Source organism: Mobula birostris, chromosome 11 (assembly GCF_030028105.1).
Source record: "Mobula birostris isolate sMobBir1 chromosome 11, sMobBir1.hap1, whole genome shotgun sequence".
NCBI classification, from domain to species: Eukaryota; Metazoa; Chordata; class Chondrichthyes; order Myliobatiformes; family Myliobatidae; genus Mobula; species Mobula birostris.
This window is the reverse complement of record NC_092380.1, coordinates 80,691,559-80,711,144: the sequence shown is the minus strand read 5'-3', so window position 1 is coordinate 80,711,144 and position 19,586 is coordinate 80,691,559. Positions and strand designations below refer to the sequence as shown.

Below are 19,586 nucleotides of genomic sequence, written 5' to 3'. Positions count from 1 at the left end.
GTGTCAACCTTCCAGTCAACTTGAAGCAGTTTGGCCATTTTCCTCTGACTGCTCTCATTCTATAGTTTTCGCCCACAGAATTGCCGCCACCAGATTTTTTTTTGTTTTTTGGGGTTTTTTTTTGTTTTTTGCACCATTCTCTGTTAACTCTAGAGACTGTGGGAAAATCCCAGGAGATCAGCAGTTGCTGAGATAGTCAAATCACCCCATATGGCACGACAATCATTGCAAGGTCAAAATCACTCAGATCACATTTCTTCCCCATTCTGATGTTTGATCTGATCAACAAATAAACTTCTTGACCAAGTCTGCATGGGTCTATGCTTAGAGTTGACGGCACATGATTGGCCGATCAGGTATTTGCACGAGGAACATGTGGCCAAATGTACCTAATAAAGTGGCCACTGAGTGTATCATTTTCCCCCAATTCATCTGAAGATAAAATGAGACTGGGGGGATAGTGTAACTCTGGTAACATGTAATACATTCAGCTTGACTGAAGATCAATTCGTTAATAATATTGACAATAACATTTCAGTAGTAAAATTTTACCTACCTGAAGAAAGTTAATCAGGTGAGCAGTTAAAATAATAATTCAGATTGTTCACCCATCATTTATCCCACCAAAACAAACATTCAGATATCTGTCCAAAGATAGCAAGGTCCTCCTTCAAATAACCTGGCAAAAGTCTGATCATATAATTGCAATTTTAGCAGTCAGGACCTGCCAGTAAACTTGTACGACAAAAGCAAATTGCTGCAGCAGGTAAAAATCAGAAGATGCTGGAAATGTTAGCAAGGCTGGCGGCACTGATGGGGACTGAAAGTCATTGACTCTGCTTTTCTCTCCACAGATGCTGCCTGACCTGCCACTGTTTTTCAACATTCACCAGCCCATGTAATCTTACTTCCCTGTGTGGGTATGCCAAGGAAGAACTTTCATGTCAAACTCTACAAGAAACATTCATGTCTTCCATATCCCATTTCCCTCCTCTGCCTCCATCCCTTCTGCAAGAGCCGATTAGATTTCCTCCCCCCCACAACCACTAGAGGAACAGCAGTCAGCCATGAGCATTTCAGTTCCCTGGAGGAAAGCATTCATTTCCCATTTATAAACACACGAGGTTTTGCAGATGCGGCAAATCCAGAGTGACACACACAAAATGCTGGAGGAATTCGGCAGGTCAGTCAGCATCTATGGGGGAGGTGGTAAAACAGTTGATGTTTCATGCTGAGACATTTCATCAGGAATGGCAAGGGAGAAAAAGCCAAACTAAGGGGGGGGGAGGGGATGGGGTACTAGCTGGTAAGTGATAGATGATGCCAGGTGAAGTGAAAGGTAGGTGGGTGGAGGAGGGGGGATGAAAGGAGAACATGGATTACCAATCCAGATGGGAAGGTGGCCATATCATGTTAATGTGGTCCAGGTCACTAATTTGTCTCACTGCCCAACCTGCCAAAACCTACTCAGGGTTAAAAATCAAAGCCTTGGTTGTTTTTATTCATAAACAGATCACAAGATAAAAACCTCGTGAGTATTATGTTACTACTGCAGATTTAGTTGGGAGTTGGTAAGTGAGCCCAGGCTCCCTACACCAAATACAAATTCTGTGTTTCAGATCACTCCTAATCACTATTCAATGAAAACTATTAAAAAAAAGATATGAAAAGGCTATAACAACCACAATAATGTACGTTGAAAGATAAGCACTTGAATAAGTAACATACTAGTTTATTGATTTGGATTTAAGCACCTTAGCAGATGAAGGAAAGACTGAAAGGGAGAATAACAAATGGTTGATTATAATTGAAGAAGACAGTTACTGCTCATGAGTTGTCATGAAATTCAGATCAAAATCCAAGACTCAAAGCCCATTTTATGCATCAGAGATACATTCGGTGGATACCAATATTTTCACTTTTTTTTCTAAACATGTTCAAACAAATTAAATATGAATATTCTAATGACTACTTAAATAAGTCAGAAAGTGGTCTTTATGGTCATCTCTCCAGAATTCACAGTTCCCGGTTTTTTACACCTCAAATACCTCCATCAATAAACCTACTGCCAGGGGCAAACATTTATGGATTAAAAACAAAATGATTCCCACGACGTTTCTGGAAAGAAGTTTGGTTATAGGTAGGTTCATATTTAATCCCTGCACTTTCTACTTGTCATGCACTATCTATTACTGTTTAAAAGACTATCTGACCCAAGCCCTAGAAAAGGAAATACTAAAAAAAAATACAGAACTATTTTTTGTTAAGAGATGCGCCTGGCAAAGATATTTGTGCTCCAGCTCTTGACTACATCCTCTCACTTGAATGGAGATTCAAGACGATGGGAAAGATAATTTGTATTACACTGGTTTGTTTTGCTGTACTTGGTTTACATACAAGCCATTTTATTTTGGAGGCTCACTAGTGCCTCTACTTCCTCAGGAATCAATAGATATTTGGCAAGTCTCCTTTGACCTTCAGCAATTTTGATCAATGTACTATAGAAAGCATCCTATTTAGATTCATCAAGGCTTGGTATGGAATCCTCTGTTCGTGACCAAAAGAACCTGCAGAGAGTTGTCAACGTAGCTTAGCAAAACAGCCTCCTCTCCATGGACACGGTCTACACTTGCTGCTGCCTCAGTAAAGCAGCCAACATAATCAAAGGTCCCACCCATCACAGATATTCTCTGTTCTACTCTTTCTCTGCACCCCCTCTCCCTCCAGTTGAGCAAAATATACAAATATCTGAGAGCACGTACCTCCAGGCTCAGGGACAGCTTCTATCCTGTTGTTATACAACAACTGACTAGCTCTCTAGTACAATAAAGTGGACTTTTGACCTCACAATCCATCCTATTACAACCCTTACCCTTATTGACTACTTGCACAGCACTTTCTCCGTCACTGTAACACTGTTATTTAACCTTTAACTACCCCAGTGTACTATCAACACACACAAAATGCTGGTGGAACGCAGCAGGCCAGGCAGCATCTATAGGTAGAAGTACAGTCGACGTTTTGGGCTGAGACCCTTCATCAGGACTAACTGAAAGATGAGATAGTTAGATTTGAAAGTGGGAGGGGGAGGGGGAGATCCGAAATGATAGGGGAAGACAGGAGGGGGAGGGAAGAAGCTTAGAGTTAGACAGGTGATTGGCAAAAGGGATACAGAGCTAGAGGAGGGGAGGATCATGGGACGGGAGGCCGAGGGAGAAAGAAAGGGGGAGGAGAGCCCAGAGGAAGATGGAGAGCAGGCAAGGATTGATTGTGAGAGGGACAAAGAAAGAAGAAGAAAAAGAAGGGGGGGAGAAATAAAAATAAATAAGGGATGGGGTAAGAAGGGGAGGACGGGCATTAACGGAAGCTAGAGAAATTAATGTTCATGCCATCAGGATGGAGGCTACCCAGATGGAATATAAGGTGTTGTTCCTCCAACCTGAGTGTGGCTTTTCCTATCATTTTGGATATCCCCCTCCCCGTTTCAAATCTCTTACTATCTCTTCTTTCAGTTAGTCTTGACGAAGGGTCTTGGCCTGAAACATCGACAGTACTTCTTCCTATAGATGCTGCCTGGCCTGCCGTGTTCCACCAGCATTTTGTGTGTGTTGACTGAATTTCCAGCATCGGCAGATTTTCTCGTGTTCGCATCCCCAGTGTACCATACTGTAATTAAATAACTTATAGACAGCATGCAAGACAAGATTTTTCATTGTATCTCAGTACACGTGACAAAAATAATTTCAGAGGCAGTTCAGTGAAGGTTGATTCCTGAGATAAAGAATTTGTCTTGTGAAAAATTGAACCAAGATTGATGTGAATTTATAACTATGACAGGACAGTGGTTTCTATCATCAAACAATTTACAGGCAGTAGAGCAGTAAAGATGGAGCTGGTGTTGTCAACAAACATATGGAAATGCATTCATGAAAATACTTATTGTTTCATATGTTTAACTCTACAGCTAAATAATTTGCCTGATCTATTTCCATTTATTTAAAGCTACCAAACTCAAGTCGTACACAGTTTTCAGTTTCTCCCATTTTCATCTAAATGAAACATGGTAACTGTGGATTATTTCACTGTTGTCTAAATTAAGTCCAGAAACTACAAGTGAATGACAGTAATTGACATTTGCACATCAAGTCAAAGCCTATTCCTTATAATTCATAGCAGACAGCTACTATACCATGGAATATCTGTCCATGGTACCAGAACATCTCTGCACTGTTCTCTGACCTTACCCACTGAGCTAATCATTTTTCTTAATACCTTGGTTGATACAGACAAGCATGATCAGTTACATTGTGCAAGTCAGCCACAATATTTGACACACTGTCACAGCATCAATGCCCAGCTATTCATAATGCACTAATGATCAGGAGTGCTAGGTATACCTATCTCTTCATCAGTTCTTTTCCGTGTGCCTGTGGTTATTGACACAGGTAACTACAGTGAGGAGAATAGTACCAAAGAAAGGTCACCAGAGCTTGTTAAGAAGCAAGCTGCTTCCCCTAATGGGGTTTTAACTAGCAGAAGCAAGAATATGATACATGGATGAAAATGGCATGAGAAAAAATATATAGCAAACTGACAAATGTAAAAACAGGCAAACTAATCCTTGAAAACTGTAGAGTGAAATGAGGTGAAGGGCTTTTTCTCAATGTAGCCATGGCGCTCCATCACATCATAGAAATAAAGTTTTGCTGTCCAGATTATAAAGTGCATTACAAAAGTAATTATGAATTAGGTAAACATTTACAAAGGAGAAATAAATACCACCTGCCACTAGTGTTCTAAAATTCCATGATCGTTCAGAAGTTAAATAAATACACTTTACGGCAACGTCACAGAGAAGTGCAGAGATATTCCGGTATATTGGACATTTTGCCTAACTTTTTGGAGCTTCAGCGTGGGATTTCTTCAAATTATCAGACTGAATACTGTTCCACGTGCCAGCAGGCAGTCCATTTTTGGAAAAGTAATAGACTCTTATATTCCTCCGCTACTACCACCTAATTCAAAATTTAAAAAATTATGTTATCTCCTGCATCTCAGCGGAGATCAAGCAAAGTTCAGAGCAATTGTGACTGAACCTAAGAAATTAAGAAAATGCTGTAGTCTATTTATCTCCTCAGTACTGCTAAGTTAGCATCATTGCTTTAATATTTTAGAAGTAATATCACATTTATATGAAGGGAGTAGTATTTTTTCTCAAGTACAACACTTCTCAGCAGCTTTGCTAATCAAGGTTCAAAGCAAAATTTATTATCAGAGTACATACATGTCACCACATATAACCCTGAGATTTTTTTTTCCTGCGGGCATACTCAGCAAATCTATAGAATAGTAACTGTAAACAGGATCATAGAACAAAACAAACCATGCAAATGCAAATATAAATAAATAGCAATAAATAACAAGAGCATGAAATAACAAGATAAAGAGTCCTTAAAGTGAGATCGTTGGTTGTGGGAACATCTCAATAGATGAGTGTAGTTATCCTCTTTTATTCAAGTGCATATCCATTTACCTTTCGGTTTAAAAAGTTTGACCACACAGTTTCTGATAAATGGTAGCATGAGCACAATGCAGCATTTACAACATTGATGAAAAATAGGGAGGGAGGAGAAGATGACAGCGCAAATCAGCCCATGCGGCCATTCCGAATGAGTATCGATTATTTGTAACAAGGGGGCCATGAACAATCCGGATTTGATGGAGACAGCCATGAGAAGCACAGAGGAACATCTGGAGTAACTTCTGAAATGCCTGCTTCGCTGCCGCTGCTACTGTGCGATCGAGAACCTCCAGGGACGAAGGCCCCAAATCCTCAGCTTTGCGTATTGCCTGTTGCCGGGGCTGGGGTCGAAGCGCTCGGCAGAGATGGTGCTCGGTGCATCGGTGTCGGAGAGCTGGTCGGAGGCTCGGAGTTTTCGGACGGACTCGGAGTCGGACTGTGGTCGGATGCTTCCAGGATGCTGCATCGGCAAGTTAGCGGCGCTGGAGGTTTACCGTCTGCATGAGATGATGGGACTTTCAAGAGACTTTGGGACCTTTACTGTGCTATGGTCTGCTCTTATCAAATTACAGTATTGCTTTGCACTGTTGTAACTATATGTTATAATTATGTGGTTTTTGTTAGTTCTTAAGTCGGTTTGTCATGTGTTTTCGTGATATCATTCTGGAAAAACATTGTATCATTTCTTAATGCATGCATTACTAAATGACAATAAAAGGGGACTGCGTGTCCTCATAATCATAATAAATAGCAACAGCAGCTATTAAATTTATCTGCTGCAATTTACAGTATATAGCTTTTAATATGTTTGAGAAAGTAGGTTGAAAAAGGATCTAGTACTTTCCCAGCATACATGACCAATAAACTCTTCTCAGGCTTCCAGCCAGGTACAGATGTTACCCAACATTTCAATGTCAAACTCTGCCATCTTCAACAGGGATGATGCCTGGGCACATCTAGTCTAGTGGTATTTATACCTCCATTGTCCATCCCTCCTGATTGGTTGGTCCTCATCCAATCAGGTTTCCACTGCCCCACCTTGTTTGCAATTGAATTCCATTCCTTATTTAGAGTGAGACCGTTGGTTTTGTCAAAATTCTTTTCTTCTAGTTTTATTTCAATGGCTTCCTTCACCAGGCAGTCGCAAAAGCCAGTGGCATGGCACAGTAGTCTTGTGCCATCGAAATCAGTCCTATAGCCATTGCAAATGCAATGTTCTGCTACTGCTGATTTCCCTGGGTAACCCAAATGGATACACCTCTGTGTTCCTCGATATAGGTTTCCACTGTGCACCCCGTCTGGCCGATATATGCTGCTCCACATTCACGTGGAATCCTGTAAATGCCAGGTTAAAGTTACATTGTACCTTCTTAACCAAATTCATTTTGGAGCAAGAATTTAATATAAGAACAAATAAGAAAAGATGAATTAGAACAAATAATTAAATGTTACATCCAGTTCAGAAAAATATAAAGAGAGGCAAAGAACAACTGAGTGAAGATTAAAAGAAAAAAAATTGAGAGAATAAAGAGAAAAATATTTTAAAAATCAATTTTAATTATCACTTGAACGAGATTACATAGTTCACTTTCTGTGCAGTGGTAGATGATTAACAAATATTAACATTTGCTAAAGAAGCATTACGTCCATACACAAGGGCAGTGTCATTGCCTAATGCTTTACTTTATTCGCACATTTTTACCTTGAACTGGTTTTCTAACTTCCCTTTGAAAGCGACCAGTACATAGAACAGTACAGCAGAAAAACAGGCCCTTTAGCCCACAATGTTTTGTTAAATTAATTAAGTTAATGGCATCATAGTCCTTCCACCTGTACTATGATCTGTATCTCTCCACTCCCTGCATTTCCATGAGACTAACTACATCCATCACCATTCTCTATAAATAAACTTTCCCCACACATATCCTTTGAACATTCCCCTTCTTATCTCAAGTGCATGCCTTTTGACCCTAGGTTACCGACTGACTATTTATGTCTTAAGCTCAAAACACATGGGCATTTCTTTTTGGCCAATACTGACTTGTTGATTTGCCAATGCAGCATGAGGTATTCAAATACACCAATGTTTTTTTTCAGCAAATTCTGGCTCAGATGCTTTCATAATCAGCTTTGAAAAGTGACTTCCTGCCGTATTTATTTCTTTAACAATTAAAGCCGCCATATCTCAAGAAGCGAACAAATAATCTGTGCTGCCATTGCCTTGATCAAATCACTGTCTGGACCACTTACAGATTATGCACTGTCTTTTAGTCTTGTCCCAGATTCCTCACCATTTATAGCATAAGCACACCTTAAAACTGAAGTTCAGAGTATCTTTCAGATCAACTCTCAATACATGACAGTTACTGATTTGGATTGCATCAGGATCAGAGCAGAGTAGACTTGCATCTACACTGATAAGCTGTTAAACAGTAGACCATAAGCCAGTATCCAGGCCATTGAGAGAACCTCTGCTGCATTTTTGTCTGGTCTCCATTCCTCAAAGTTAGCCCTGAACATGCTATAGCTTCAAAAATAAATATTGGTCTTATTTCAGAACAGATCAACTCTTAATCCAGAGTGCTTATTAATTTGCGGAAGAGCAAGGTGCCAAACTGTTACTACAGACAGTAGACAGCTGCAGATGTGCAGCTGGACAGTATTCATTTTAAATTACCCACAGGTACGTGATTGAAAAATTAATCATTGTTGCTTCATCTCTCCCTTTAATATATAAAAATGTTCTAGTGCACAATATTGTGAGTAGCACACTGTCCAGCCTCCAGAGCGACCAGATAATCTTGAAAGAGGAATGTGTTTGTATTGTTATCAAGCTGACACCATCTGGCATTACAGTGACAAAACGTTTTCCACCGAGTTTCACAGCAAGAAGACCTCTAGTATTTGATTAGGTTTATGGTAAAACTGCCATAATTAAACTACTTGTCTAATAGCAGACACTGTGATTAATAAAATCCACAGGAGTAACAAAACTGCTCTGCTTGTCAATAAACCCTCCTACTATTAAATATCCTGGGGTATTTTGGTAGCAGTATTCTTTAAAAGAACATTCCAATAAAGGAATTACAGCTCTGAAAATACCAGAGCTACATATCACTGCTCAAAATTGGAATTTTTCAAAAACTATTTTCAATTATAGCTTCCTTTTTTTTCGTCAGAGCTATTCTTGCACTCTATTTGCCTAGAGCAGCGTGAGACACAATCATCTGTATCCTGTAACACCAAATCAATGTGTGGTTGAGTTTACCAAAAGGATATTGCACTGCAGAGTTAAAGTTCCCCAAGGCATAGAACACCACATAATTGAGGCTTATTACCTTACTGATAACAACTAGAGTGGAATAATCAGTAAAATGGCCAAATCTAAATGATTGAAATTCATTTGATTTCCAGGAATATATGGCACTCAGAAAGTAAAGAAGGTCAGGAGCTGATACAGCCATATATCCAAAGGACAACTAGAAGCTGAATTAAATTGAGCTGGAAGATAACACAAAGAAAGAAAATTGATGAAAGTTTCTAGTTTACTAAAGGGCTATTCGACAAATCATAGGAAAATGCAGCATACAGTGAGGCCATTCAGTTAAAAGGGACCAGTCTTTCAAAAGGCAATACAAATCATTCTATTTCCAGTTTTTACCCCATATCAATGTATTTTTTGCCTTTCAGTATCTTTCCAATTTTTTGTTTGAATATTACTGCTGAATCTATGCCACCATTCCATGAAGCATTAAATTCCAAACGCTATTTAATCATATTATTGAAAAAAAAAGCTTCTGTTTCTTTTGTCAGTGAACTCAAACTTGTGAAAAAAAAATGCAGATGCTGGAAGTCTGAAGTAAAGACTAGAAAGCTGGAAACACTCAACAGATCAGTCAGCATCCAAAGATAGAAGAAGAGTTAACATTTCAGGTCAGTGACCTTTCAACCATCTTGTCTGACCTGCTTAATATTTCAAGCCTTTTCTGTTTTTAGATTGGCAGTCTCTTTTACTTATGTCTTTTTATCCCAACCCACTCTCTGTGAAATGCTTCTTCCTGATTGTGCCTTTGAGACCTAGTGCTTAGTGGACAATCAAACACTAAACCACATTCATATTTATTGCATGTTCCAAAAGAAGAAAATGTGCATATTCCAGTATTTGGGCTGGCACTATGTTCAGAATAAAATTTATATTTTTTGCTGAATATAAGAAATTTCCCAATAAAAGTTGAGGTTCCAAACTTGCAATGCTGGTGCCTAAGGTTGACTTTTCATTTTCATGCTGACAACAGCAGTGTGACAAATTCAGAACAGTAATCTACTCGGCAGTTGTATGTGCTCAGCATAAAATTTACATCCTTCTCCTTAAAATACTCTGCCCTCAAGCATATTGTGCCTTATTGGATTTTATAGAATTCTACAGATGCTACCTTGCCTCAAAGAGCACACAGGATAATGCCAACCAAGGAGTAAAGATCTACCCATTGTTGACTGCAAGCATATAAAACCAGGAAAGAAGGATTAACACTCAGTTGTTTGCTGGAATGTATGGCAAGGCAGTTTTGAAAAAGCTGGGTTGTACTTCTGATGGGTTAATAGTTCAGGAGACTCAAAAGACCTTGAACATCTGTAAATTTAATCCAACTCAGGACCAGGTAGTTATAAAATTTTCAAACGGTTTCAAATTCTGTTTCTGTCAGGATATAACATGAGCACCTAAAATTGCTTTCCCTTAAACCACACCCATCTCCATGGTAGCGACATCACACTTGTATTATGTAGTCATTTCAAGAAAATTCAAATATGTTGCTGTCACATGAAATATGTGAAATTTGCACAAAGCGAGAGACATATTGCATTGGGAAGGGGAAAGAATCAAAGAGATGTTATTAAATTGCTGGTTCACAATGGTCAGCTTAAAATAATATTCTTTGAAGTACAGGAAAAGATATGCACACTCCTTCACTTAATCCTCTTAATCTACATGTCCGTTGCAAATTCTACTTTAATCATTCAGACATGTCAAAAAACAAAGTGAGTCAACTGTAAAATGTTATGCCTTATAAGTGACATTACGGAACAATAAAACCAACATTGCTTGCATTAAAATACCTATTAGTGGTTCCTGTGGTTCTTTATTAAAATGGTATTTCCTACTTATTATTTCTTTTTCATTATTAACTGATGCTGAATAAACCCTTGCAGAAGTTCAGTCATTAAGTAAGAAATATTCAATTACTCTGCCATCTTCATCAGAAATGTTAAAGAAATATCCCAGTTATCCATGTAGGAGGGAAAAATTCTAATCAGTGTACATTTAGGGGGTAAGTTCATAAAATTATAGAATGGCAACAACACAGGAGGGGACCATATGGCCTAACGTCTTCATAATGGCTCTCTACCTGAACAACTGAACTTTCTCCATTACCTCCACAAATTTGCCACTGTATTCTGAGTCAGTTCTCTCGTGAAGGTCATACTGGAGCTCGTCTTCACCACATCTATGAGCACTGCAAACAAGAGAAAATCTGCAGATGCTGGAAATCAGACGCAACACCCACAAAATGCTGCAGGAGGAACTCAGCAGGTCAGGCAGCATCTACGGAAAAGTGTACACAGTCGACGCTTCAGGCCGAGACCCTTTATCAGGACTCTCGGCCCGAAACGTCGACTGTTTACTCTTTTTCCATAGCTGCTGCCTGACCTTGCTGAGCTCCCCCAGCATTTTGTGAGAGTTACAAGCAGTGCATTCCAGATTTCAACCACAATGTACAAAACACTTAGCTTCTTATAGTACTCTTAACTGTCCTGTACCTTTAGTCCTCAACCTTTCCACCATTTGGAATGGCCTTCCTCTGTCCACGATCCAGACCCCTTAATTTTATATACTTGTATCAAATCTCCCCTCAACACCTTGTTCCAAATTAAGTGGTCACAGCATTTCTAAACACAAAAGATTCTGCAGATGCTGGTAGTCCAGGGCAACATGCACAAAATGCAGCACCTTTGCAACATCCCAGCATTTCTAACCTACCTTGTAAATTACCAGTGGACTTTTTCAAATTCTTACACATCAATCCTATAAGGCGAAAAACAGCATGGAGCACGATACTTGAAATTTACTTATTTATTTAGGGATACAGCACTATAACAGGCCCCTCCGGCCCAGTGAGCCTGTGCCACACAATTACACCCATGTGGACCAATTGACCTACTATTCTGTAGATGTTTAGAATGCAGGAATGTCAGAGCATCTGAAGGAAACCCACGTATTCATGGGGAAAACGTACAAGCTTCTTACAGACGGCGGCAGATTTGAACCCACGTCACTGGTGCTGTAATAGCGTTGTCTGTCTTTCTGTGTCTTGTTTTACGGTGGTTGGCACCCAGCTTAATGGTGCATTACCGCCACCTTCTGCTCCGGAGTGTGCAATAGACGTACATGCTGAACCCCTTCACCCAATCTCTCTCTCTCTCTCACACACACACACACACACCCTAACCTATACTTTATCCTCCCATCTTTGGCCATCTTAGTACCCTATTCCTGTTTATCCATCATATCCTATAAAAAACCCCTGTACCCCTTAAGAAAGCTAAAAAAATACCCTAACCTGTGCTCTCTCACCTATGCCCAGGTAATAGCGTTGTGCTGATTGCTATGATCCTGTGCCACTCCAAATAAATAAAATTCATTATAATAAATTAAGATGTACCATTCTATTATAAAGGCTCAGCATAACATCCTACTTTTATACGTTGTGCCTCGACCGCTAAAATCTAAAAATGCCTTATCAATGTTTTCCCCTATCATCCTGCTGTATTCAATAATTTGTGCACATACTGTATGTTTCCAGGAATCTCTACCCCTACACAACCTTCAGACCAGCATCCACGATTCTAAACTGATTTTCTTCATTTTTCCTTCAAAAAGTGTTGAAAACATCTGGTGTGAAGTTTATTCTAGTAATGTTCTCTGTGCTTGTTTCAGTAATAAAAATTTCCAATGTACAAAAGCATTGAATTTTTGCATCTATATCAGTTTCTCTCTCTGGACATTCTGCATGCTATTAAAAATAGAACAGTTTGGTAGAGGATGCCTGGAATAGAGCAGTATTGGGAAAAGTAGATTAATGTGTTTTTTAAAGCAGCTCTGGGGTGGTTCTAGCTTTACTAACACTAGACTATTGCTCAGTGCTTGAACAGAATTGGATCCAAACTCCTGAAGTCTTGACAGGATTGTAGCAGGAATTAAAGAAGAAGAGAACACTGCATCAAAATTGATGACAGTAGCCAAAGAAAACTGATAATGAGAAGGCGCTTTAGATTTATTAAATAATAGTCTTCAAAAAATCAGTAGAGTGAACCAATAAAAGATATGATAAGACATTGAAAAGAATAAATGGAACAGCTTGCACTGATACATCATATCTGAAGTAGAAATGTATTCCAAAATATTTCATGATAACTCAATAATGGACCATAAATTCAATGGGAGTTAAAACTGAGTCTGAGATAAATCTTAATAAGGGTCTTAATGGAGGAAAAGCAGTGAAAAGGTTTAAGATATATATACACATACATATATACACACACACACACACACACACACACACACCACACCTCCAATAGTATTGTGAAATGAAGTGCAAGTACATATATAAATGCTTCTTTGATTTTCCGCTCAGACGCAGTATATCTCAATCAGTATTTTTTCAGTCATGGTGTTCTTTTGTGCATTTCCCCCCCATTCTTGCCTTAGCAAAGTTTGTCAAATATAACTGCAATATAAAGTGTTTTAGCTTTATGTGACTGAGTGATTCTGCATGAACCCACAAATGTACAAACTATTAAAGAATTATTTGTAAGTGACAAAATAGATTAGAAACGCAAACAACAAAATAGATTAGTCCCCTTCTTTCTCTTCAGACACTTGACTTAGTCAGTTACCATAAACATTCAGGTAAGTGCTATTATGGGACATATTCCATGCAAGGATAAACAAATATTAAACCTAGCATTTTCTCATTTTAATGTATCCAAAGTATATTCAACTGCGGTGGCTTAAAATGTGGACAAAATCAAGCCATAGTATGATTTTAGCTTTCAGTGCATAACTATCAAAAATTACACTCGTTAATAAAAAGGATGCAAAACAAAATGCTAGTTATTTGATGTGTAAATATCAAATTTCAGTGTTGTGTAATTGTAATCATGCAAACCAAGGAGTGAAAAGTGATTAACAAGCAATTTGGAGTCTTCTCTCAACCATCCAAAAATGTGATCATTAACCTCCTGACAAGAGTTACATTTGTGTACCTGATGCAATGTACATGTCAGATGTACATAAAATCATACACAGTTCCTAAAGAAGCACTAGAGGAAAAATTAGACCACATTGTCCTGGAAGCAACCAATTAAATCTTTAGATTTAATTGAAGTGGTGCCAGACTTGGGCCCCATTAAGTTCCATTTTAACCTTAATAGCTAGTCAGATATAGCTCAGCCCCCAATACCCGTGCCTATCCCCACTAATTTCTCTCATCCTAACAATGCAATTGCCCCAGACTCCTCTCATCCTCAGTCTAAGGATTCCCAATCCTTTCCCACATGCCTGACCGCTGATAGTTCCTATGCATCTTCCATTTATTTACCTTTCGCCAACTAGCCCCTGTCCTGATCCTTCTACACTGTCCAATCTGCCACAACCTCACCAGGCCTGGCTCCATATCTCGCTATCCATCAATTTTCCCCTGTTCTCAACTAGTGAAATGCTTCAAACCCAACCTCCAACCTTGAGCCTCATCTATTTCCTTTGTCAATCTGCCAAAACTCCAAATTCGCCCACCCATCATCCCCAATCAACTCAGGACTGGTCACTTCCACACACTCATCAATTCCAAGGCCCCCCAGTGGAGACGTAGACGTTCACTCCCACCTGACCACCTGCCTGATCCTCTGCCTTAATCAGCTCTATGGCCAATAAATACTGAGCTCATCCATAAGGGCAAGCTGGGATTTCTCTGCAAGTATTCCTTCAAAATATCTCAATATATACAATTCAATACAGCTGTCAATACTAATTTGTCAAAGTTATTTCAACCTCAATGCACTTTTTTTTGAAAATTAAATCATTGTTACCCTGTACTGCTGCTAAAAGGGCAAAACTTTTAACTATGTATAGTAAGCAACAAATTAATAATTATTTGGCCTGAAAGCTTGTATGTGCAATTTTTCAGCAACAGCACACAAAACTGTAATATATTACTGGAATATAAACCATGGAATGCCTCTTGGGGAAGGTGGCAGAAAATGGGATGAGAGCAGACAGCTGCAATAAGAGAGTTAGGACCATTACAGGAGTAATAGGGTAAGTGGCCTCCTTCTCTGAGTGTAAAGGGATTATACGGCAGTATCAGCCACACGATAAGCCCTAACATCCAGATCAATTATTATCATAATCAATTAGACCGTACTTGCTCCATTACTGCAAGCTATCTCACGCTGCTGAAGTCTAAATAATGTTAACTTGAAACTTCAGTTCCTTTACTGCTCAGTTATTCCTGCAGAATTGCTTCTAAAGAGCCGCAGCTTTTTATTTCTCGCTAGCTGTGAAACATGACAAGAGAAATACACTGAAGGTTCATGGATAGAGCATTCATTTGTCACACAGCATAGCTAAAACTCTGATTGGGCACTGATACAGTCCTGTTCTATCTACAATACTTGCTCAGCAGGGATGGGGGTCCAAACAGTGTAGATTAATAAAGGTTTGTATCAAGATTCTATTGGCAAAACTTCTTAAAGAGGATCTAAACTTACCTGATTTAATTAGATCCTTAGAGTTTCCCCACAACAATCTGCAATAAACTGAGTAATTTCCACTTGGGCTTTAATTTCACAAGTTTTGTGTCAGCCCATTTGTCATTAAAATAAACCTCTCACATGCTTTCTCTCAGCAATAAATCTATCATCATGCACATGTTAAGGTGTGAAAAGTAAGTGATGTGAATTTTTCCCTCAGCTCCTTTCTGCAAATATTTTGCCCTGTGTAAATGTCCCAGTGTAAGTATAAGTAGAGAATAGAAGGCATTGCACGAACAGTAAACATAAGGAAGTAAATGCAAAATTTGGTGCCAACTAAACCCCCAAAGCACTTCACAATCAAATTTGGTCCAATGCAAAGCAACCACATAGTAAAAGTTTACAGCATGTTATTTCTCAACAAGACTAATGCAGCATTTGTTTCCATTGTGTCTCTGATAATTATTAGTGATTAATATTCATGTAAGGGATAGATTATAACTCTATTTGTTTTATATAATGAACAAAATTAATTTTGTTAGCAGTAGAGTTAAAGTGGAAAATTTTATTGAAAGCCTCCCAATAGACCATTACCTTCATTAGCACAGACTCACTGAGCTTCTCTCTGTTGACGATCTTTATTGCAACCTTTTGACATGTTACACAGTGGACTCCAAGCTTCACCAATCCTGTTGTAAGGAAAATATAAGAAAAAGAGCCAATTAAGAACCAGAAGCTTTTCAATATCAGCTGCTTTTAAGCTTAGCAGCAATAGACATTTATCATTATAAAATTATTACTAACTACATAATTAAAAGAAATCTTAAACCCAAACGGTTCAGAGTTACTGCAATTGCCACTGCAAACAGAGTTCAGAGGATTGTAATATTACTGGGGAAGAAGCTGGCAAAGCATTAAAAGCTGATATCCCACAATAATTGGATAAAACTTCCATTTGTGTATACTGACTGGAAAGTATAGAATTTCTGCTGAACTAGACAGAGATAAGATTTTCAGCACAATGTTCATCACCCAATCATTTTAATAACTCTCGAGCTCTCTAAAGAGGAATTTTTCCTGTGAAACTATTATTTCAAGTGAGTTATCTAAAAATAGCAAAAGGAGCTAACAGTGTTTGATTATGCTTCCCTTTATAAGCTGATGTTTATTCTTTATCTTCTATCAACCATCAGCTAGCCATTGGAGAATTAATATTATTAGAATTCGTGCTGGCAACTCAAAACTGGAGTCTTTTTCACTTCTCAAGCAGTTATCAAAGCCTAGCACAATTATTGGTCTAGTTGGTAGTATCAACAATGTTTTGTTTTAGAAAGGTTAGATCGTTGCACTTAATCTGCTGATTTATGTTGTTTAAATTCAATAGAGTTAGAAGAATAGCTATCTGAGGTCTGTAATCAAGGAAGAAACAGCAAGTTATTCAAAATGCTTGATGTAATCTAACGAGATCAACATGGCTCTATGAAAGATAAATCACGTTTGACAAATTTGCTACAGTTCTTCGAGAATGTAACAAATGGAGTTAATGGAGACAAATCTGTAGATGTAAATGTATACGAATTTTCAGAAAACAATTTACATAATGCCAAACCCAAGACTGGAGCAGAAGAGACCATGATATGAGTCTTTAAATCACATAGAAAATAGGGAGATGGATTCAATGGGTCTTTTTTCAGGCTGGAAGAATGGACCTAGTGAAGTACCTTAGAAATTGGTTATTGGAGCTTACATTTTACATTAATGATCTGGTGGAGGGGGAAGAATGTAAAGTCTTCAGGTTTGCTGGTGACACCAGAAGAGTTGGGAGTTCACGTTGCAATATTGGGGCTCTACAACCGAATGCAGATACGTTGAGTGAGCAGGAAAAAAACTGGCAAACAGAGGTCAACATGGAAAATGCATAATTATACACTTTAGTAAGAGGAATCTAAAGGCAGACTATTATCTAAATGGAGAAAGGTTTCAAGTGATCTTGTGCATGAATTGCAAATAGATGTCAGGTAGGTACAGTAAATGGTTAGGAAGACATTTGGCAATTTGGCCTAAAATGCAAAAGGATTTGATTTTAGAAATAGGTAAGTATTAACAAACTGTACAGCTTACTAGTGAGGCCATATCTGGACAACTGAGTTTTGCTTACCTTATTTAAGAAAGGATATACTAACTTTGGAGACAGGCCAAATAGGCTAATTCCTGAAGTGTGAGAGTTGTCCTATCACAAGCATCTGAAGAACCTAGATCTATATAACTTGAAGTTCAGAAAATACAGGAGTGATTTCATTGAAACATATAAAAAGTCTTTGTGGAGCATGACAAGAAGTTGAAGATACTTACGCTGGGGGGGGGACGGGAATTAGAAACAAGGGAATATAATTAGAAGATTAGGGGATGGTCATTTAAAACTGAGTAATGTAGATAGTTTTCACAAAGGGTGACGAATCATTGGAATACACTATCACAGAGGTTACTGAGTATAGATTATTTGTGGTACTTTAAGAGCAAGTAGACTATTTTTTGAAAGGTCTAGTAATTAAAGGTTATGGGAACTGGCACAGAAGAGATGAGTCTGCAGCAGATTATACTGAGTGGCAGAGTAGAACTAATGAACCATAGCACTTTCCTGCTTTGATTTAATGTTCCTCATATGATCTCATAAACATGAGGCAGTCTTATTAAGTCAACATTGTGAAAAGTGGGAGGATGTTGTAACATTGCTTCATGAGACAGAGGGACTAGTTTAGGGACAAAGTCCAAACAAATGTTCATATGTAATGTGCTCATGAAGAAATTTCTTCACTTAGAGGATGCTGAATTTTAGAATTTTCTGGAGATTTACCAATGCTCAGTCACTGAGCATATTCGAACCTATGATCCATAATTTTTGAACACTAAGGTAATCAAGGGATAAACAATTAAGACAGAAAACTGGAGTTCAAGAATGAGACCGGGTAGTATTCATTGAATATTTATATTGAATGGCTACCATATGGTATATCAGGAGTCCAAACATGGCAATATCTTTGCTCTTTTCAGTCTTATTTTCTACAGATCATTAGACAAGTTCCAATGTAGATCTAGCATCAGCGACATAATTTTCTTTTGAGCTGATTGCAGCATTACCAAATTATGTTAGCTTTATGCTTAACATTATTACTTGAAAAGTTTCAAAATCGTTTCTACAACTACCAAGATAAGTCAGCTAAAGTTATCTGCCACTTATTTCCTAAAACGTAATCCCATGGCTGCAAAATTCTTCGCTTCAACATAAGGCCTCCTACGATATTAAAGAAATTATAGATATTATAGAAACGTACATCTTTCATTTAGTTCTGCTAGGCTGAAAAATATCTGCTTATGAGAATTTCTTTTAAAATGAAACTGGGGTACGTTATGTCAAAATTGCAAGCCCAATTCTGCTGAGGAACTTCATTTTTTAAAATCTTGCTGACACCTGTACTAATTCTGAACAAAATGACTTTTCTGATAGGCATGTAAGGAACATCCCCACGAATCAGCAGTGCAGCAGCTCCACATTTTCTGAGGTAACACGGTATCTTAATAATATCTTACAAGGTTGTAGAAAAAGTGGTAAACAGCTGGCGGCACTGCATTTCTTCTGCTTTTCCTACAAGCTTACATCCAAGGATAAGTCAGTGAGCTCCACAGGAAATTTCCACAGATGTTCTGCCCCAGGACTAGTGCAGAAACCAGCACAAACCATGGCACAATTTCGGTACAAGTGCAATCTCCCTTTGCTGAATTGGAACACAAATAAACAAAAGGCTTAAGTATCAAGAGGCCGAAAAGGGTGAAAGAAATCTGCTAGTTGAAGAAAGGTTCCATCTGTTACGGCTCCACTGCCAGGGGTAAAGGTCTTTGATCATCAACTCTATCACAGACTCTGAGAATCTGCCTTGGTTGGGACTTCGCACAAGCAATGTGAGCATTTCTCATTATTTGCTACATTCTAGATTACACATAATTTACAAAAAGCACTTTTCATTCTTTGCAGGGGGACAAGAATCATGTTGAAGTACTTTCGGAAACATTTTATAGTCAGGGTGTGGATTTGAGTACTAATCTGACTCAATTAGAATCTACTACATAGTTTTTATCTCCTCAAATGAACCTGCAGAGCTTGTGTGGAGGACATTGGAGCATAAGAAAGATTTATCTTGGCATTGAGATGCATATTTTGCAATATAAAATATGAGTATATGTTGGAAGCTGATACATGTGG

General features: G+C 38.4%; 1 protein-coding gene across 1 annotated transcript in view; it reads right to left on the bottom strand.

Annotated features, from left to right (window-relative positions):
• The window catches only part of LOC140205542 (serine/threonine-protein kinase BRSK2), a 1,025,607-nt gene that overhangs the window by 698,240 nt on the left and 307,781 nt on the right, over window positions 1–19,586 (bottom strand). The window contains exon 2 of the mRNA XM_072273159.1: window positions 15,923–16,017. Within this exon, the coding sequence (XP_072129260.1) occupies window positions 15,923–16,017 (95 nt within the window). The remainder of the gene's footprint in view (window positions 1–15,922; window positions 16,018–19,586) is intronic.